Genomic DNA, 22,563 nt, shown 5'->3' on the forward strand with positions numbered 1-22,563 from the left:
GCCACTCCTCCTCACATCCCTCTCCCCCTGCCACTCCTCCTCACATCCCTCTCCCCCTGCCACTCCTCCTCACATCCCTCTCCCCCTGCCACTCCACCTCACATCCCTCTCCCCCTGCCACTCCTCCTCACATCCCTCTCCCCCTGCCACTCCTCCTCACATCCCTCTCCCCCTGCCACTCCTCCTCACATCCCTCTCCCCCTGCCACTCCTCCTCACACATCCCTCTCCCCCTGCCACTCCTCCTCACATCTCTCCCCCCCCTGCCATTCCTCCTCACATCTCTCCCCCCCTGCCACTCCTCCTCACATCCCTCTCCCCCTGCCACTCCTCCTCACATCCCTCTCCCCCTGCCACTCCTCCTCACATCCCTCTCCCCCTGCCACTCCTCCTCACATCCCTCTCCCCCTGCCACTCCTCCTCACATCCCTCTCCCCCTGCCACTCCTCCTCACATCCCTCTCCCCCTGCCACTCCTCCTCACACATCTCTCTCCCCCTGCCACTCCTCCTCACATCTCTCTCCCCCTGCCACTCCTCCTCACATCCCTCTCCCACTCCACCTCATCTCTCTCCCGCTGCCACTCCTCCTCGCATCTCTCCCCCTGCCACTCCCCCTCACATCTCTCTCCCCCTGCCACTCCCCCTCACATCTCTCTCCCCCTGCCACTCATCCTCACATCTCTCTCCCCTGCCACTCATCCTCACATCTCTCTCCCCCTGCCACTCCTCCTCACATCCCTCTCCCCCTGCCACTCTTCCTCACATCTCTCTCCCCCTGCCACTCATCCTCACATCTCTCTCCCCCTGCCACTCCTCCTCACATCCCTCTCCCCCTGCCACTCTTCCTCACATCTCTCTCCCCCTGCCACTCATCCTCACATCTCTCTCCCCTGCCACTCCTCCTCACATCCCTCTCCCCCTAGGTGGGCACATGGGGGGGGGGGGATTGAGGCTGATGTCACAGGATGTGAGCTACCCACCCCGTTCTCGGCCTGGACGGCGCAAATATAAGGTCAGTCAAGACTAACATATTTGCGAGCAGGGGGAAATATCATTCGATGGTTGGCGACCATCATTTGATTTTGGCCGCGTCCGCACACTTTCGAATGGATGTTTATGCAAAAAATCCATTTGCAAAGTGGCGGGGATGTTCAGATGGTGGCGGGGGATGGGTTTTCGCATGCCCGGCGGGCAGAGTTAGTTGGCTCACTAACCATCTAATTTACACTGCTTAGTAAGTCAACCAGAATCAGGCCAGATGTATCAGTCACAGCCAGCCAATCAGCTCCTAACTCCCATATCACAGGCTGGGGTTGAAAAAATGACAGTTAGGGGCTGATAGGCTGGTTGTTTATTCCTCTCCACTTTATAACTTTTTGAAGCTTGATACATCGGGGCCTCAGGCTCTAAGGTCGGAATGTACTGACCACTCTAATATATGCAATGAGCAATGCAAGAGGGCAGCCCCCCTGAGGAGAGCTGCCCTTTGCGATGGCCGCTGGTCCCTGGACTTACATGCCTGTGACCCGGGAGTCCCTGTGCACATGCGCAGCTGCTGAGCATGCTGGGAGGGATCCATGTCAGATCCCTCACACAGCACTGCAGAGAGTAGCCCATAGGCTTCTGTGGGGGTAATGTCATCTATAGCTCTACACTACAGCCCTAGCGGAGGAGCTAGAGTACATCCAAAAGGCAGTAATAGCCCTGAATACGGTGGGTTTTTACCACATTTCTTCTTTAGTACATCCCGTCCTCACGCTCACCCATTCATCTCTCTATTCCTCCATCTCTCTTCCGCTCTCAGGGGCGCAGTTATCATTAATGTGCGATGCCGGCGTGGTGACATCGCCGGCCATCGCATTGCGGTTCCTTGTAATACCGCCTGGATTTATTCTCTGCCAGGCGCAGGGACAGGGCTCCGAAAGGAGCCCGTACCTGCGAAGCCCTGACCCGGAAGCCAGGGGGTCTGCGCATGCGCGGTTATGCGCTGGCCCCCGCTGACCCCTGTGACCGCACTGCCCCGCTCGGCAGTGCGATGTGTAGCCATAGGCTACAATGGGCTATCGCCATATCAGAATGGCGATAGCCCAGGGGTGCGATGCCGGGCTGCCCGATGTTGATACATCGGGCAGCTTCGCATCCCCCATAGAATCCTATAGGGGATGCGGCCAGCGGCGCTGCAGGGAGGATCGCAGCAGGGATCAGAGATTCCTGCTGCGGTCCCCCTTTGATACATTTGTGGGATACTTAATATTTGCTGCTAACCCTCGAAAACTGGTGTTTTCGGGGATTTAGACGCAAATATGGTTTGATAAATGGGCCCCGATATCTGTTGCATGCCCTGCAACCATTTTAGCATGACCAGATAGCAAAACTGTAGTAGGGCATGCTGGGATGTGTAGTTCAACAACAGCTGGAGGGCCGTAGGTTCCCCATCCGATCTAACTCCATCTCCTATACATATATATATATATATGCATACATACCTCCCAACTTTGTCACTTCAGCAGGCGGGACGCTGCTGCGCGCCGAAATTTTTGGGGGCATGGCCTAATTTGGGGGCGTGCCCTATACTCGCGGCTCTTCCGCGAGGCCACGCCCCCATTTTGCAGCTATGGGGGCATGACCCAGAGGCTCTGTGAGCCTCTAGCCATGCCCCCAGCCCCCTGGCTGCGGGAATAGACGCTGTGCGCATGCGTACAGCGTTTATTCCCCGCTGCTTAGCAGCTGACAGGGGGGACTCCCAACAGCCCCCCCTCACCGCGGGACACTGCCGGCCGCGGGTGGGACAGCGGGACAGGCCCTGACAATCGGGACTGTCCCGATAAAATCAGGACTGTTGGGAGGTATGTGCATATGTCTTTCCTGATTTCTTGTCATATATGTTTGTGTGTGACAGATGTGTGACGCCCATGTAACACTAAGCTCCTATAACACAACTGATTGTTCTCTGAGATTAGGTAAATATTTGCTCTAGGACACTGTAGTGAGAGGAAACAATGGTGACGACTGTATGCTGGTGACACGTATTGTGCTGCTGGCTCCTCCTACTGATAGGAGAATCCCGGGTGCTTATCCTGTACATAAGGATTATCTACTAAGTTCACACCAAGGTACAGTATCTGCTATGTACATCATACATGTATGATGTTATCTTCAGGAACTGTGGTTAGTGTTGTGACTATATTTACTACGGCATGCATTCGGATGACCAGCGGTGGGTATGCCGGCGGTCAGAATACCGACACCCGGGATCTAGATGCAGGTAATGCCAACAGGGGTAAGTATAATTATCTTCCCTCTGCACTCCCCTAACCATTGTTTCCTGCAGCCTAACCCCCCCCCCTGCATCCTGACCCTAACCCCCGTTCTAAGTGTTTAACCCTAACCCCCAGTAGCCTAACCCTAACCCCGTTCTAAGTGCTTAACCCTAACCCCCCCACCCCCCGCTGCCTAACCCTAACCCCAGTTCTAATTGCTTAACCCTAACCCCCCCGCAGCCTAACCCTAACCCTATTCTAAGTGCTTAACCCTAACCCCCCCCCGCTGCCTAACCCCGTTCTAAGTACTTAACCCTAACCCCCCCCCCGCAGCCTAACCCTAACCCCCGTTCTAAGTGCTTAACCCTAACCCCCCCCCCGCAGCCTAACCCTAACCCCAGTTCTAATTGCTTAACCCTAACCCCCCCCCCCGCAGCCTAACCCTAACCCCATTCTAAGTGCTTAACCCTAACCCCTCCGCTGCCTAACCCCATTCTAAGTGCTTAACCCTAACCCCCCTCAGCCTAACCCTAACCCCGTTCTAAGTACTTAACCCTAACCCCCCCCCCGCAGCCTAACCCTAACCCCCGTTCTAAGTGCTTAACCCTAAACCCCCCCCCCGCAGCCTAACCCTAACCCCAGTTCTAATTGCTTAACCCTAACCCCCCCCGCAGCCTAACCCTAACCCCATTCTAAGTGCTTAACCCTAACCCCCCCCGCTGCCTAACCCCATTCTAAGTGCTTAACCCTAACCCCCCTCAGCCTAACCCTAACCCCGTTCTAAGTACTTAACCCTAACCCCCCCCCCCCCGCAGCCTAACCCTAACCCCCGTTCTAAGTGCTTAACCCAACCCCCCCCCCCGCAGCCTAACCCTAACCCCAGTTCTAATTGCTTAACCCTAACCCCCCCGCAGCCTAACCCTAACCCCATTCTAAGTGCTTAACCCTAACCCCCCCCGCTGCCTAACCCTAACCCCAGTTCTAATTGCTTAAACCTAACCCCCCCCGCAGCCTAACCCTAACCCCATTCTAAGCGCTTAACCCTAACCCCCCCCGCTGCCTAACCCCATTCTAAGTGCTTAACCCAAACCCCCCTCAGCCTAACCCTAACCCCGTTCTAAGTACTTAACCCTAACCCCCCCCCCGCAGCCTAACCCTAACCCCCGTTCTAAGTGCTTAACCCTAACCCCCCCCCCGCAGCCTAACCCTAACCCCAGTTCTAATTGCTTAACCCTAACCCCCCCCGCAGCCTAACCCTAACCCCATTCTAAGTGCTTAACCCTAACCCCCCTCGCTGCCTAACCCCATTCTAAGTGCTTAACCCTAACCCCCCTCAGCCTAACCCTAACCCCGTTCTAAGTACTTAACCCTAACCCCCCCCCCCGCAGCCTAACCCTAACCCCCGATCTAAGTGCTTAACCCTAACCCCCCCCGCAGCCTAACCCTAACCCCAGTTCTAATTGCTTAACCCTAACCCCCCCCCCCGCAGCCTAACCCTAACCCCATTCTAAGTGCTTAACCCTAACCCCCCCCGCTGCCTAACCCCATTCTAAGTGCTTAACCCTAACCCCCCTCAGCCTAACCCTAACCCCGTTCTAAGTACTTAACCCTAACCCCCCCCCGCTGCCTAACCCTAACCCCAGTTCTAATTGCTTAAACCTAACCCCCCCGCAGCCTAACCCTAACCCCATTCTAAGCGCTTAACCCTAACCCCCCCCCGCTGCCTAACCCCATTCTAAGTGCTTAACCCAAACCCCCCCTCAGCCTAACCCTAACCCCGTTCTAAGTACTTAACCCTAACCCCCCCCCCCGCAGCCTAACCCTAACCCCCGTTCTAAGTGCTTAACCCTAACCCCCCCCCCGCAGCCTAACCCTAACCCCAGTTCTAATTGCTTAACCCTAACCCCCCCCGCAGCCTAACCCTAACCCCATTCTAAGTGCTTAACCCTAACCCCCCTCGCTGCCTAACCCCATTCTAAGTGCTTAACCCTAACCCCCCTCAGCCTAACCCTAACCCCGTTCTAAGTACTTAACCCTAACCCCCCCCCCCCCCGCAGCCTAACCCTAACCCCCGTTCTAAGTGCTTAACCCTAACCCCCCCCGCAGCCTAACCCTAACCCCAGTTCTAATTGCTTAACCCTAACCCCCCCCCCGCAGCCTAACCCTAACCTCATTCTAAGTGCTTAACCCTAACCCCCCTCAGCCTAACCCTAACCCCGTTCTAAGTACTTAACCCTAACCCCCCCCGCAGCCTAACCCTAACCCCCGTTCTAAGTGCTTAACCCTAACCCCCCCCCCGCAGCCTAACCCTAACCCCAGTTCTAATTGCTTAACCCTAACCCCCCCCCGCAGCCTAACCCTAACCCCATTCTAAGTGCTTAACCCTAAACCCCCCCCCCCCGCTGCCTAACCCTAACCCCAGTTCTAATTGCTTAACCCTAACCCCCCCCGCAGCCTAACCCTAACCCCATTCTAAGCGCTTAACCCTAACCCCCCCCGCTGCCTAACCCCATTCTAAGTGCTTAACCCAAACCCCCATCAGCCTAACCCTAACCCCGTTCTAAGTGCTTAACCATAACCCCCCCACCCCCCGCTGCCTAACCCTAACCCCAGTTCTAATTGCTTAACCCTAACCCCCCCCCCCCCCCCGCAGCCTAACCCTAACCCCAGTTCTAATTGCTTAACCCTAACCCCCCCCGCAGCCTAACCCTAACCCCATTCTAAGTGCTTAACCCTAACCCCCCCCCCGCTGCCTAACCCCATTCTAAGTGCTTAACCCTAACCCCCCTCAGCCTAACCCTAACCCCGTTCTAAGTACTTAACCCTAACCCCCCCCGCAGCCTAACCCTAACCCCCGTTCTAAGTGCTTAACCCAACCCCCCCCCGCAGCCTAACCCTAACCCCAGTTCTAATTGCTTAACCCTAACCCCCCCCGCAGCCTAACCCTAACCCCATTCTAAGTGCTTAACCCTAAACCCCCCCCGCTGCCTAACCCTAACCCCAGTTCTAATTGCTTAACCCTAACCCCCCCCGCAGCCTAACCCTAACCCCATTCTAAGCGCTTAACCCTAACCCCCCCCCTCTGCCTAACCCCATTCTAAGTGCTTAACCCAAACCCCCCATCAGCCTAACCCTAACCCCGTTCTAAGTGCTTAACCATAACCCCCCCACCCCCCGCTGCCTAACCCTAACCCCAGTTCTAATTGCTTAACCCTAACCCCCCCCCCGCAGCCTAACCCTAACCCCCGTTCTAAGTGCTTAACCCTAACCCCCCCACCCCCCGCAGCCTAACCCTAACCCCCGTTCTAAGTGCTTAACCCTAACCCCCCCACCCCCTGCTGCCTAACCCTAACCCCAGTTCTAATTGCTTAATGGGATTCCAACATTGACATCCTCATCAATATCATGATCCCGTTGCTAGTACTCTGCATACAGTACTTGGCCTACCTGACCCTCTCCATTCGGGAGAAAATGCTCTGTTCCTGGACTTCCCTGGTAATGTATGATTGCCATCACCTGTGGTGAGCTAGGTAAAGGTGATGGCAAGCATGGTACTCTGACTCCTGGCATCATGACCACCAGTATGATAACCGCCCCCTTTTACTATCATAGGCGTATCTATAACATACTTGCCTACCCTCCCGAAATCTGGTCCCCCTCCCGGCCCCCCGGGAAGGTAGGCAAGTCTCCCGCATTTTCACCATAGCCCCTGCTCCCCTCTTCCCGCGGTCTAAAACTACAAATTTCACGGGTCCACGGGGAGGGGCTAAAATGACGTGATTTGTGTCATTTTGCGTAATTTTAGCCCCTCCCCCCATCCACGGACCCGTAAATTGATGCTGCAGCCTGTAATGGGGTGGGGCTTGGGTACATCAGCCGCGCCCTGCCCTCAAAATGAATCCTCTTCCCGCCCCCCTTTCACTCCTCTCCGGGCTTCTCCCGGAGAGGAGTTTTACAAAGTCGGCATGTATGTTCTATAATAGGTGAATTGTGTGCACATGGGTCCCTGTTCCAGGGGGGCGCACACACCACACCCATGTTTTAATACTTACCTTTTGGGAGTACTGTAATAGATGCAATATTTGCACCTAAGCCACACCTCCCAACATGACCCTCTCCAGGAGGGACACAATGCTCTGCTTCTGGACTTCCCTCTTCACTTATGATTGCCGTCACCTGTAAGGGAAACACTTTTCTTATCATTTAACCTGTTCAACACAGGTGATGGCAATCATAAGTGAAGAAGGAAGTGCAGGAGCAGAGCATTGTGTCCCTCCTGGAGAGGGTCATGTTGGTAAGTATGCCTAAATCATACCTCCCAACTGTCACGCTTACCGCGGGAACGTCCCGATATTCGGGGACGTTCCCGCGTCCCGCCCGGGGCCGCCATTGTCCCGCGGTGGGGTGGACAGTTGGGAGCCCCCCCAGCTTGCCGAGAATGAACGCTGTGCGCATGCGCACAGCGTCTATTCAGCGCCGACGAGCGGCGAAAACAGGGGCGTGGCCAGAGTTAGCGTCACCCCATGAGGCCACGCCCCCTTTCCTCGAGGCCGCGCCCCCTTTTCGGGAGCTTCAAAAGTTGGGAGGTATGCTAAATACATTCATAATATGTGTGTGTGTGTGGGGGGGGGGGGGGGGAGCACTAAGTCTATCAAAAATTGAGGATGTCTATGAGGATCCTTGATGTACTTAATGCAGGTGGCGGCTGCAGAACTTCTAAGACCTCACCTCCATACTTTCCCTTGACGCATACTTCCCTACTTTGGTGCTCCTTGTACTCTGTTGTGGGTGGCAAAGGGGGGCCTCCATGGAAAGCAGGGGACTTGCTCACCTTCCCGAGGTGGGGCTGGGAGGATCCATTTGGGAGCCTCCCCGCCATTCCAGAATGTTTGTCAAGAATGCCTTATTGGAGGGGTGTCCAAACTTTTTGAGACGAGGGCCAGATTTGGTGAGGTGAAAATGTGGGGGGCCGACCATTCAGCCTGACATTCTTTGAATCATTAATCACATCAGAATGGTCCCCCACTCTGCCCCCCATTCACTGTACGTCCCCCAGCCTGCCCCTCCTTCACTGTATGTCCCCCATTCACTGTATGTTTCCCACTCTGCCCCCATTCACTCTATGTCCCCCAGCCTGCCCCCATTCACTGTATGTCCCCCAGCCTGCCCCTCCTTCACTGTATGTCCCCATTCACTGGATTTTCCCCACTCTGCACCCATTCACTCTGTCCCACAGCCTGCCCCCCTTCTCTTAATGTCCATCAGTGCCTCCATTCATTGTATGCCCCCAAGCCTGACCCTCATTCACTGTATGACTCCCATTCACTGTATGACCCCCATTCACTATGTACCCCACTCTGCCCCCATTCACTGTATGTCCCCAAGTGTGCCCCTGCTTCCCCTTCTCTGAATGGCCATCACTGCCTCCATTCACTATATGTCCCCCAGCCTGACCTCCTTCACTGTATGTCCCCCACTCTGCCCCCTCCCTTCTCTGTATGTTTCCCAGCCACTTGTGTGAGCCAGAGGAAGGAGAGGCAAAGCAGGCACTGCAAGGACAGGAGATGCTTGGGCTCCCGCTGCTGCCCTCCTCAGCTCTGCATGTTACGGGACCAAGCTTCCCCCTTGCTGCCTCCCTCCCCAAACACTGCGGTCACTGTGATTGTGGTGTAGGGTGATATACGATTGCAGCAGCAGGGGTAGGACGCCAAACACATCCCCGGGCCTGACTTTGGGCATGCCTGCCTTAAGGGGTTGGAAAGTGGGTATTGGTGGCAGTATGGGGGATGCAGTAAGTTGAAGTTTTGCCTAGGGTGCTGTGAAGCCTTACACCGGCCCTGGAATAACCACCATCATGACTCAGTCAGTCTCTGATCCTCTCCCAATAACCAAGTCCCACCAACCTGATGGGGCAGAATATTATATGAACATACACCAAGCGTTTCAGGTTTTGGGGACAGCCATGCCCGGATCAGTGATCCCAAGTGGTAATAACGTGCACCCCACCAAAATGCTGCCAGTATCTGCCATCTAACACCACTAGCTGGGCCTGATGTGACTGTGGGGGGTGACAGGTCGACAGTGTCGACATCATAAGGTCAACATGCACAAATTCGACATAGACAAAAGGTTGGCGCAAGCAAAACGCTGTCACATGAAAATGTCAACGAGTTTTTCACGTTTTTTTTCCCCTCACATTTTTGCTACTTTTTCATACTTTACCATCCACGTGGACTCTAATATGAAACGGTAACCTGGCCTGAAGCGTGGCGAGCCAAGCACTAATTGGAGGTACACGTCCTCAGGTGTCGACACGGACACCAAAAAAACGTGAAAAACTCATGTTGACCCTTTCATGTGTCGATCGTTTCAGCATAGGCGTTTTTATAATGGGTGCAAGGTCCACGCCGTACACCCTGCACTCATGTATTATATTTAACCCTCCTGAATCCTGCGGTGGTGCCTTCGTACCGCAGACCGAAACCACTTGGAAAATGGCCGCCACAACCATTTCTGAGTGATTTGCGCATGCATACTGGAGATGTCCCTGGGAAAAAGGCATGGACACCATCTTCCCGGAGACCTGGGCGTAATAATTTTGGGTCTATTTGTGAAGCTCCAGTATCTCAGTCTATCTCTGTGCACCCTCCAGTTATCTCCCATCTCTCCCCACCCTCCCCTCTGCTTTCCTGGCCAGTCACATAGATATAGCGGAAGTGTGATGCTAGAGATTCAGTTGCACAGAGAGAGAGTGAGAGACCCCGTGACACACAGGCGGTGAGTAGGTCCTGACAGTCAGCAGTGTCTGTACCGTATTGCTAGGGGGCCCAAATGTGGGGACGACGCTGCCATTGTATTATATTATATCAAATAAAGATACCAGCGGCATAATCTCTTCATTGTGGGTTGTGCCAGCAAGTGACCCTTATTTATTTCTGATTTCCTTTAGTTATTATTAAGGAATAAATCATGTACAGTAAAAAGGATAATAAAAATGTTCCCTACTGACCACGATGTTGCTGTAAAGGCTTTTTGCAGAGTTTGTCAGCCAGTGAAGTTACCATTGTTTGACTTCTCTTCTCCGTAATTAAATTCACTTTCTGCCAGAGTATTTGGGGTTAATTTAAAAAGATGGGCGTTCTATTGAAGATGGGATGTTGTTATTGGCAACCAGGCAGTTTATATCTATTATCTTCAAGAAGGTGCTAAATTAAGAAGTAGAATCTGATTGGTTCTCAATAGAACTCCCATCTGACAGTCGCCTCAGCCTCCATAGTGGACAAAGCCCCTAAAACAGGAATGCTCAATGAATGGCTCACCATCGATATTCGCCATTGGTACTTTACATCGATGTCAGGAAACCATCTACTTTTCATCTACAATCAATGGTTTGAAACATTGATGGGCCTCGCTAGCTTGGGGACACATGACTGCAGTGGGCCAATCATAAAGCGGCGAGTTTAAGTATCACACAAGAGGGGAGGGGTTAGTGCAACAGGAAAGAAACATTACTGCATTGCTAACAGACTACTGCCATCGATGGCAAAACAATCAACTAAAGTCGTCCGACCATCAATGTTGGCAAACCATCGATGGTCAACTGCCCCCCCGTAACAGACTTTCCACATACAGGTTTTTACGTATGTGCCATCAGAAAAAAAAAGCTTTGCCCTACAGTTTTACACTTTTGGGGTTCATATATGACTAGGGTGACCAACTCATCCCTTTAATCCAGGACACATATTAATTACACAGGTTCTGTGGCTGGCTTTCACCTGGTTTTAAACTGCCACAACTCAAGACTCCATTTCACCTGGTTTTAAACTGCCACAGAACCTGTGTAATTAATATGTGTCCCGGATTAAAGGGATGAGTTGGTCACCCTATATATGACCCTCATTGCCCCCCATTGTTCTTGAGTCAGAAAGAGAAGCCGCGGATCCTGTTATAAGGGACCGGATGGTCTGTGTTCAGTGTGTACAGTCCTCACATAAACGGTCTATGTCCCCAGCAGGTGCTGAGTTCTGCCCAGTCCCAGCGGTGACATGGACGATAGCAGCGAGAGTCCCTTCACTCCACTTCTGAGGGAAATAAAGGAGCCATTCTTACCAAAGCCTCTGATACGTAAGTCTGATAGGACAGTCCAGTCCTGGAAATAAGGGACTTTGGAGGTCTATGTACTAAAGGACTGGGCGCACGGCAGTGAAATCGCACGGCCAGAGTTCAGTTAAACTGCGAATTAATGTGGTCTGTGTGCGTACGGATGTGTGCGGCTACACATCCATTTGCAGCCATGCAAACACCGTATGTCCAAATCCCATCGTCACAGGCTCGCCGTCTAATGGTTTATACACTGGGCACAAGTCAGGCGCTGTGTAGCCAGAAACGTCCTCGGGGTGTGATCGAAAAAGGCATATCCGGGCCTGAGCTGATGTCACACACACGTAACTACTAATTGTGCACCACACCACCCTGCCAAAATTTCAGCAGTGCCCCCCCCCCCCCCTAAGTAAAGTTATCCCCCACAACCCTGCTTTACCCCTCCGTATGTGTCATCCCACACTGGTCTTGTCTGCAGTCCCGGCGCTCCTCGAATGCCTCTTCTCCTGGCTTCTGCTGCTATTGAAAACTGGCCCTCACAAAATGGCTGCCCCTAATAATAGACCAAGGATGCTAGAGGAGGCTAGCATCCTCAAAAACTGTCTACTGTATGGGGGCGGACATTTTTGGAAGGTCAGTTTTTAATAGTAGCAGGAGCCAGGAGGAGAGGAGTTCGAGGAGCGCCGGGACAAGTAAATCTGCAGGTCCCGGCCAGAGGCGCGGCAGGCAGCAGTGGCGTAACAATAGCCCCGCAGACCCCCGGCACCCACACTTTCTCAGCGCCTCCCTGCTGCTGCCGGGTCTGTGGCGCTATAGTTATGTCTGCCGCAGTCTGCCATAATCAAGTGCAGGCCAAAAAAAAAACCCAATTGAGAAAGCCTAACGGTGAAACGTACGTCTCGGATCGTGGTCCCTGCTGTGCACGAGCGGGACCCTTACCGCCTCACCTATTTGTCACCCAGCTTCCCTGCAAGTTGACCGACCTTGACAGCCCATGGAGCTAACTACTGACACACTCCAGACGCCCCAAACCGGCGGCTCACTGCTGAGCACACTGCCGGCTTCCACGGCCCAAACTGAGACTATATCTGTCCCAGGACTCATGCAGCACGGCTCTAATACCCAGGCTATCTCCTGCCGGCTCCCGCTGAACATCTAGCGCTTGACAGTGGGACTCCGGCACTCGGACCTTACCATTTTTAGAGTACCTATTGCCGGCTCCCACTGAACATACAGCACCGGGACTCCGGCGCCTGCACATCGCGGAAGTACACGTCTCTTCTGCCGGCACCTGCGTCCACTCTGCCACAGCGCCCTTACCCTACCTGGATGCACCGTAGAGATTTCTGCATCATCTGCCAAACGGCCGCCGTGGGGTCCATGTCCGTGAGTGTATCAGCCCTAGTGGCACTATCTGAATAATTGTGCTAAACTGATAATTGCAGCACTACACGCATTTTTTGTTTAATCGAACTGCCACTTATAACAGCGCATTAACACAATTATTTGGTTTGATTCATGTTGCAAAATCCAATATACCTGTCTTAACTACTATTACCCGAGTATCCATGCTAGTCAAATTACTGTAGCACTATATGTACTTAATGTGGAATCAAACTGTCACTGTTAATCAAAAACGGTGCATTTACATGATTATATGGTCACCTACGACCACAAAGTTTAATATACCTGTTTAAACTATTTTTTCACTGTGATTTCAACTTCCACTAAATAAGGAATAATAGACTTGACAGCTACTAATTTATCTGCATCTTTATTTCTAACTATTACAGTGCAGTAGAGCTAATAACTGCTTACAGTATACAGTATGAAATTAATCACAAGGCTATGCTTGTATAAAAATTGCTGAATACCACATTAAAGTTTGGGTCTCACCTCCACCCTCTCTTAAAATCTTTTTCTGGTCCTACTCTCTTTGCACAGCATCCCAGCAGCAAACGGTGGGATCCCAAGTGTCAATCTTCCTGCAATGTCACTTATCTGACAACAGGAGGAGACCTAGGTAATCCTACCACTACCAATCTAAAAACTATAAAACTAAAAAACTATAGTTTTTTCTACACCTCACCACCAGGGTGGTATCGCTCAACCTCTGTTCACTACAGTCATCTCTGTACACAGAGGATAGCAGCATACACCAGGGATAGGGTGAAGGAGTAATCTATACTCTATACCCACTCAGGGTTCTCTCATTTCTAGGGGACCCCGGGACCCGACTCTGCGCTGTAGTCTGTATAACAGAGCCGGGCAGGTCACCCCTGGAAACAGCAGAAACTCTCTCATCTATATTCCGATACCTGTGACGCTCTCGGGGTCCGCTCAACTGTGCATTCACTGACATTTGTCACATGCACAGGCAGCAGCGACTCCCTTAGCAAACTAAAACTCGGGTATTTTCAAACTCTGCCTATACTGCTACTCAACTGACACTCTGGTGAAACGTAGCAGAGATATTATTGTGATTTACAGGGAACATTATTGCAATATCATTTTTTGACATTTATTTAGACAAATTGAAAACATACATTGTTATTTGAGGTGTTCATTGTCTAATAGGATTTTCTAATAAGTATATTGATATACAGTTATTGATACCTGGAGGGATTCTCCCTCCCTAAAATCCACAGACAAAAGTATTATGAAATTATATTTCACTACTTTCTCTTGTATATCGTCTATAAGTGTTATTTGTTTGTCTTTGTCTTCTGTCCTTGTCTGACCCAACTTTAGGGTCATGTTTTAATATAATCAAGTGCATAATCAAGTGCAGAGCTGCCCATCCTAAGCCTGCTTGATCCCGGGGCTGGGCATCCGCCATCGAATCTTTCGATGCAACAGTAACTGACCATTGGATCAAAAGATTACCTAGAAAATGCATTCATACGATTCACACTTGCACAATCAAAGCCCTGTGCGGCCAAGGTGCAGATATTTGCACATGTGTAAAAAACTTCTGCAGCGTGGCCACCTGGGGATAGGACTAGGGGGGTTATTCAGGTTGGTTTGCAAAAGCAAATTCCTTCTTTAATGGGCAAAACCATGTGCACTGCAGGTGGGGCAGATGTAACATGTGCAGAGAGAGTTACATTTGGGTGAGTTTTTGGTTTCTGTGCAGGGTAAATACTGGCTGCTTTTGCAAACCAACCAGAATAACCACCTAGGAATGGAACCATTGCAACACCATCAAGTGTTTACCATTCAATGACGTCAACAAAATAATCGTCATTGTCCTGTCACCACTCTCTCCTGGGGTGCCGTACGGGATTCTGGCAGTCGGTGTCTGACAGGCATTTACCCGACGTAGGGATCCCGACTGTCAAAACACTGACAGCCGGGTTCCCAATGGCCACCGGCTGTCTGATTCTGGCCAGTCGGGATCCCGACCTCGGGCTAATGACTGTCGGGATCCCGATTGTCGGATCCCTATACCACACCCTCTCTACTGACCCTGCGTTCTGTCCTCTTTGTGTGTGTGTGTGTGTACGTATGTTTTTAATAAATAAGATTTTACTACGGGGCCCACAAATTTCTAGCTACGCCCTGTCCTTACCTTTGTTTTCTTCTCTCCTCAGTCGCCGTGAAGAGCATCCTTGTTGGGATGAATATTGCCAGTATTGCTATAGGTAAGTATGACGTCTATATAATCACTGTACAACCCACCAGCTATGGGCGATGGGAACGAGACAGTCAGCCCTTACTTCTGCAGTAGGCCGAGATAACTGTGGTCACATCACACCTGCAAATTGTACAGGTGTTGGACACAGCAACTGGATCTGCCTGGTGACGGGGAATTTAAGGATTTCATACAAACATATGATACAATATCCTGGATCTATAACACAACTGAACATATAAAATACACAGCGCTGGACCCTTGGATTCAGAGCAAACTAGATGTTCACATGTAATTCATTATAGTGTCCAAAAAGTAGAACAGTCCACTCTTCTTAAAAAGATCCACATACATTTTATTAAATAAAAAAACCATGAAAAACTCCAAAAAAACATGAAAAACTTTGACATACAATCAAGATAAAAAAAGGGATTATTCCTCCTCACAAACAAATGTCACTGCACCGTAGAAAAGCAGACAACAAGGCTTTAGATGTAGCACAACTGAACATATACTGTATAACAAAAATTCCCATCAAGAAAGCAGAATTACTGGATGTAGCAGATTATACACATTGACAGCGTTAATTGATATTAGGGGTTATCTTTAGAAGCCACCTTCTCCTGCACCAAAATGGGCACTGATACACATGCAGATAGATAAGGACAGACTTCGATATATCTGACAAGACGGATGACGTCTTGTGTCCTTCAATGGGCAATGCAATGTACCGACACTCCTATCTACTCCCTCACTGTCCCCTCATTTCTATCTACTCCCTCACTGTACCCTCATTCCTATCTACTCCCTCACTGTCCCCTCATTCCTATCTACTCCCTCACTGTCCCCTCATTCCTATCTAATCCCTCACTGTCCCCTCATTCCTATCTACTCCCTCACTGTACCCTCATTCCTATCTAATCCATCCCTGTACCCTCATTCCTATCTACTCCATCTCTGTACCCTCATTCCTATCTACTCCATCCCTGTCCCCTCATTCCTATCTGCTCCCTCACTGTCCCCTCATTCCTATCTACTCCCTCACTGTACCCTCAATCCTATCTAATCCCTCACTGTCCCCTCATTCCTATCTACTCCCTCACTGTCCCCTCATTCCTATCTACTCCCTCACTGTCCCCTCATTCCTATCTACTCCCTCACTGTCCCCTCAATCCTATCTAATCCCTCACTGTACCCTCAATCCTATCTAATCCCTCACTGTACCCTCATTCCTATCTACTCCATCCCTGTCCCCTCATTCCTATCTACTCCATCTCTGTACCCTCATTCCTATCTACTCCATCACTGTCCCTTCATTCCTATCTACTCCATCTCTGTACCCTCATTCCTATCTACTCCATCCCTGTACCCTCATTCCTATCTACTCCCTCACTGTCCCCTCATTCCTATCTACTCCCTCACTGTCCCCTCATTCCTATCTACTCCCTCACTGTCCCCTCATTCCTATCTACTCCCTCACTGTCCCCTCATTCCTATCTAATCCCTCACTGTCCCCTCATTCCTATCTACTCCCTCACTGTACCCTCATTCCTATCTAATCCATCCCTGTACCCTCATTCCTATCTACTCCATCTCTGTACCCTCATTCCTATCTACTCCATCCCTGTCCCCTCAATCCTATCTGCTCCCTCACTGTCCCCTCATTCCTATCTACTCCCTCACTGTACCCTCAATCCTATCTAATCCCTCACTGTACCCTCATTCCTATCTACTCCATCCCTGTCCCCTCATTCCTATCTACTCCATCTCTGTACCCTCATTCCTATCTACTCCATCCCTGTACCCTCATTCCTATCTACTCCCTCACTGTCCCCTCATTCCTATCTACTCCCTCACTGTCCCCTCATTCCTATCTAATCCCTCACTGTACCCTCATTCCTATCTACTCCATCCCTGTCCCCTCATTCCTATCTACTCCATCTCTGTACCCTCATTCCTATCTACTCCATCCCTGTCCCCTCATTCCTATCTACTCCCTCACTGTCCCCTCATTCCTATCTACTCCCTCACTGTCCCTCATTCCTATCTACTCCCTCACTGTCCCCTCATTCCTATCTACTCCCTCACTGTCCCCTCATTCCTATCTACTCCCTCACTGTCCCCTCATTCCTATCTACTCCCTCACTGTACCCTCAATCCTATCTAATCCCTCATTGTACCCTCATTCCTATCTACTCCATCCCTGTCCCCTCATTCCTATCTACTCCATCTCTGTACCCTCATTCCTATCTACTCCATCACTGTCCCTTCATTCCTATCTACTCCATCTCTGTACCCTCATTCCTATCTACTCCATCCCTGTACCCTCATTCCTATCTACTCCCTCACTGTCCCCTCATTCCTATCTACTTCCTCACTGTCCCCTCATTCCTATCTAATCCCTCACTGTACCCTCATTCCTATCTACTCCATCCCTGTCCCCTCATTCCTATCTACTCCATCCCTGTCCCCTCATTCCTATCTACTCCATCCCTGTCCCCTCATTCCTATCTACTCCATCCCTGTCCCCTCATTCCTATCTACTCCATCCCTGTCCCCTCATTCCTATCTGCTCCCTCACTGTCCCCTCATTCCTATCTACTCCCTCACTGTCCCCTCATTCCTATCTACTCCCTCACTATCCCCTCATTCCTATCTACTCCCTCACTGTACCCCCATTCCTATCTACTCCATCACTGTCCCTTCATTCCTATCTACTCCATCCCTGTCCCCTCATTCCTATCTACTCCCTCACTGTCCCCTTATTCCTATCTACTCCCTAACTGTACCCTCATTCCTATCTACTCCATCACTGTCCCCTCATTCCTATTTACTCCCTCACTATCCCCTCATTCCTATCTACTCCCTCACTGTACCCTCATTCCTATCTACTCCATCACTGTCCCTTCATTCCTATCTACTCCATCCCTGTCCCCTCATTCCTATCTACTCCCTCACTGTCCCCTCATTCCTATCTACTCCCTAACTGTACCCTCATTCCTATCTACTCCATCACTGTGCCCTCATTTCCTATCTACTCCATCACTGTCCCCTCATTCCTATCTACTCCCTCACTGTGCCCTCATTCCTATCTACTCCATCACTGTGCCCTCATTCCTATCTACTCCCTCACTGTGCCCTCATTCCTATCTACTCCATCACTGTCCCCTCATTCCTATCTACTCCATCTCTGCACCCTCATTCCTATCCACCCCATCACGGCAGCCTCATTCCTATCTACTCCATCCCTGTACCCTCATTCCTATCTACTCCATCACTGCCCCCCCATTCCTATCTACTCCATCCCTGTACTTTTATTCCTATCTACTCCATCACTGTCCCCTCATTCCTATCTACCCCATCACCGTCCCCTCATTCCTATCTACTCCATCATTGTCCCCTGATTCCTATCTTCTCCATCACTGTCCCCTCATTCCTATCTACCCTATCACCGTCCCCTCATTCCTATCTACTCCATCATTGTCCCCTCATTCCTATCTTCTCCATCACTGTCCCCTCATTCCTATCTACCCCATCACCGTCCCCTCATTCCTATCTACTCCATCATTGTCCCCTGATTCCTATCTACTCCATCATTGTCCCCTGATTCCTATCTACTCCATCACTGTCCCCTCATTCCTATCTACTCCATCACTGTCCCCTCATTCCTATCTACTCCATCCCTGTACCCTCATTCCTATCTACTACATCACTGTACTGCCATTATTATTGGCAACATTACCGCGCCCCTTCCTATTGAGACTTTGCTGTCTTGTACTAATAATGACATTTCTTTCATACTGATGGTAGTTATGTGTTTTTCTCTTTCCCAGGTGCGATCTACATAAATGATTGTCCCGGCCAGTATCTGATTCCATACTATCTCATTATTTCGGGAGTGGCGTGTCTGATATACCTCTCCCTCACATGTCTCCCATGTGGGGATGGCAGAGAGTCAACGTCCATCAGTCTGGCGAATGTCTTTGCACAATTATCGATAATCTTATTTCTCCTTGTCTTCTTCATAGCAGGTGATTGTTTGCAGGGATGCTCAGTCACATGTCAGGGTGCGGGATGCTCAGTCACATGTCAGGGTGCGGGATGCTCAGTCACATGTCAGGGTGCGGGATGCTCAGTCACATGTCAGGGTGCGGGAAGCTCAGTCACACGTCAGGGTGCGGGGTGCTCGGTCACATGTCAGGGTGCGGGATGCTCAGTCACACGTCAGGGCGCGGGATGCTCAGTCACACGTCAGGGCGCGGGATGCTCAGTCACACGTCAGGGCGCGGGATGCTCAGTCACACGTCAGGGCGCGGGATGCTCAGTCACATGTCAGGGTCGCAGGATGCTCAGTCACATGTCAGGGTGCAGGATGCTCAGTCACATGTCAGGGTGCGGGATGCTCAGTCACATGTCTGGGTGCGGGATGCTCAGTCACATGTCAGGGTGCGGGATGCTCAGTCACATGTCAGGGTGCGGGATGCTCAGTCACATGTCAGGGTCGCAGGATGCTCAGTCACATGTCAGGGTCGCATGATGCTCAGTCACATGTCAGGGTCGCATGATGCTCAGTCACATGTCAGGGTGCGGGATGCTCGGTCAAATGTCAGGGTGCGGGATGCTCGGTCACATGTCAGGGTGTGGGATGCTCGGTCACATGTCAGGGTGCGGGATGCTCGGTCACATGTCAGGGTGCGGGATGCTCGGTCACATGTCAGGGTGCGGGATGCTCGGTCACATGTCAGGGTGCGGGATGCTCGGTCACATGTCAGGGTGCGGGATGCTATGTCACATGTCAGGGTGCGGGATGCTCGGTCACATGTCAGGGTGCGGGATGCTCGGTCACATGTCAGGGTGCGGGATGCTCGGTCACATGTCAGGGTGCAGGATGCTAGGTCACATGTCAGGGTGCGGGATGCTCAGTCACATGTCAGGGTGCGGGATGCTCAATCACATGTCAGGGCGCGGGATGCTGAGTAACATGTCAGGGCGCGGGATGCTCAATCACATGTCAGGGCACGGGATGCTCAGTCACATGGTTTACACAGAGAGAGAGGATGCTCAGTCACATGTCAGGGTGCAGGATGCTCAGTCACACGTCAGGGTGCGGGATGCTCGGTCACATGTCAGGGTGCGGGATGCTCGGTCACATGTCAGGGTGCGGGATGCTCGGTCACATGTCAGGGTGCGGGATGCTCGGCCACATGTCAGGGTGCGGGATGCTCGGCCACATGTCAGGGTGCGGGATGCTCGGTCACATGTCAGGGTGCGGGATGCTCGGTCACATGTCAGGGTGCGGGATGCTCGGTCACATGTCAGGGTGCGGGATGCTCGGTCACATGTCAGGGTGCGGGATGCTCGGTCACAGGTCAGGGTGCGGGATGCTCGGTCACATGTCAGGGTGCGGGATGCTCGGTCACATGTTAGGGTGCGGGATGCTCGGTCACATGTCAGGGTGGGGGGATGCTCGGTCACAAGTCAGGGTGCGGGATGCTCAGTCACATGTCAGGGTGCGGGATGCTCAGTCACATGTCAGGGTGCGGGATGCTCGGTCACACGTCAGGGTGCGGGATGCTCGGTCACATGTCAGGGTGCGGGATGCTCGGTCACAAGTCAGGGTGCGGGATGCTCAGTCACATGTCAGGGTGCGGGATGCTCAGTCACATGTCAGGGTGCGGGATGCTCGGTCACATGTCAGGGTGCGGGATGCTCGGTCACACGTCAGGGTGCGGGATGCTCGGTCACACGTCAGGGTGCGGGATGCTCGGTCACACGTCAGGGCGCGGGATGCTCGGTCACATGTCAGGGTGCGGGATGCTCGGTCACATGTCAGGGTGCAGGATGCACAGTCACATGTCAGGGTGCAGGATGCTCAGTCACATGTCAGGGTGCAGGATGCTCAGTCACATGTCAGGGTGCAGGATGCTCAGTCACATGTCAGGGTGCAGGATGCTCAGTCACATGTCAGGGTGCAGGATGCTCAGTCACATGTCAGGGTGCAGGATGCTCAGTCACATGTCAGGGTGCAGGATGCTCAGTCACATGTCAGGGTGCTGGATGCTCGGTCACAAGTCAGGGTGCAGGATGCTCGTCACATGTCAGGGTGCAGGATGCTCGGTCACATGTCAGGGTGCAGGATGCTCGGTCACATGTCAGGGTGCAGGATGCTCGGTCACATGTCAGGGTGCATGATGCTCGGTTACATGTCAGGGTCGCATGATGCTCAGTCACATGTCAGGGTGCGGGATGCTCAGTCACATGTCAGGGTCACAGGATGCTCAGTCACATGTCAGGGTGCGGGATGCTCAGTCACATGTCAGGGTGCGGGATGCTCGGTCACATGTCAAGGTGCGGGATGCTCGGTCACATGTCAGGGTGCGGGATGCTCGGTCACATGTCAGGGTGCGGGATGCTCGGTCACATGTCAGGGTGCGGGATGCTCAGTCACAAGTCAGGGTGCAGGATGCTCAGTCACATGTCAGGGTGCGGGATGCTCGGTCACATGTCAGGGTGCGGGATGCTCAGTCACATGTCAGGGTCACATGTCAGGGTGCGGGATGCTCAGTCACATGTCAGGGTGCAGGATGCTCCGTCACACTGTCCGTTTCCCCTCTGCAGGAAATGTCTGGATATACTCCCTGAACAATGAACCCTGGGATTCTCCATCAGACCCAAAACGATGTAACCGGGTCCTTTACCTGTACGCCTTCTGGATCATAACACTGTGTCACATGTGCGCTGCTGTCCTGGGTCTTTGCTACTTGTGCCTGGCACTCTTCCTTTGCATGCTGAGAAGGTCAATGTTCTGGCGTTCCTGGGTCAACCTCAGCTGAGAACCCGGCTGACCCTGACCCCCCATTCTGAGATGAGAAGACCTATTCGAGGAAGGGGGCAATAAAAAACATCAAATTAATGGTACTTGTTTCCTAGCACGGCCACAACGATCATGATCGTGGGCATCGTGAGGAAAAATCGTGGGCATCGCGGCCATCGTATGCACTAAAAAATCGGGTGCGATGGTACCGACACGATGCCCCCGATTTCCCATAGGAATCAATGTTAAATGGCTCAATTTACCCAAATCATCATAGGGAACAATGGTAAATGGGCCAGAAAACCCAAAAAACACCCCTGAACGGTGAAATGTCCCCCCAAAAGTAGTTTACGCCACCCCACGATCAACGCAAACCCGAAGCGTGGCGAGCGCAGTGAGCCCGCGAGGGGCGGCGGTACGCGTCCTCTGACCTTTTCATACCCCCACTATCCACGTCGGCGTGGAGTTGAGAATAGAATAGTGTGGAGAGCGCAGCGAGCCACCGAGCCCGAAGCGTGGCGAGCGGACGCGGATACCTGTGAAGCCCGGGAAAGGGACGCGTTTACCTGTGAAGGTATCCGCGTCCCCTCGCCACGCTTCGGGCTCGGTGGCTCGCTGCGCTCGCCACACTATTCTATTCTCAACTCCACGCCGACGTGGATAGTGGGGGTATGAAAAGGTCAGAGGACGCGTACCGCCGCCCCTCGCGGGCTCACTGTGCTCGCCACGCTTCGGGTTCGCGTTGATCGTGGGGT

The 22,563-nt window shown here is 52.2% G+C and overlaps 1 protein-coding gene across 1 annotated transcript; it reads left to right on the plus strand.

Annotated features, from left to right (window-relative positions):
* Positions 1-10,004: 10,004 nt before the first annotated feature.
* Positions 10,005-22,020, plus strand: LOC146072840 (transmembrane protein 272-like). Its single transcript, XM_083180026.1, has 5 exons — positions 10,005-10,037; positions 11,275-11,384; positions 14,954-15,004; positions 18,828-19,025; positions 21,613-22,020. Exons 2-5 carry the CDS (start codon positions 11,306-11,308, stop codon positions 21,825-21,827), a joined length of 543 nt encoding a protein of 180 aa, XP_083036152.1. The 5' UTR covers positions 10,005-10,037; positions 11,275-11,305; the 3' UTR covers positions 21,828-22,020.
* The last annotated feature ends 543 nt before the right edge of the window (positions 22,021-22,563 follow it).

The sequence above is a fragment of the Crinia signifera genome, chromosome 4, assembly GCF_055691185.1.
Source record: "Crinia signifera chromosome 4, ASM5569118v1, whole genome shotgun sequence".
Lineage (NCBI taxonomy): Eukaryota > Metazoa > Chordata > Amphibia > Anura > Myobatrachidae > Crinia > Crinia signifera.

Coding starts and splice junctions, on each gene's coding strand:
- LOC146072840 (XM_083180026.1), top strand. CDS start 11,306: ATGGACGATAGCAGCGAGAGTCCCTTCACTCCACTTCTGAGGGAAATA. Junction 15,005..18,827: donor TATTGCCAGTATTGCTATAG/GTAAGTATGACG, acceptor TCTCTTTCCCAG/GTGCGATCTACATAAATGAT. Junction 19,026..21,612: donor CCTTGTCTTCTTCATAGCAG/GTGATTGTTTGC, acceptor TCCCCTCTGCAG/GAAATGTCTGGATATACTCC.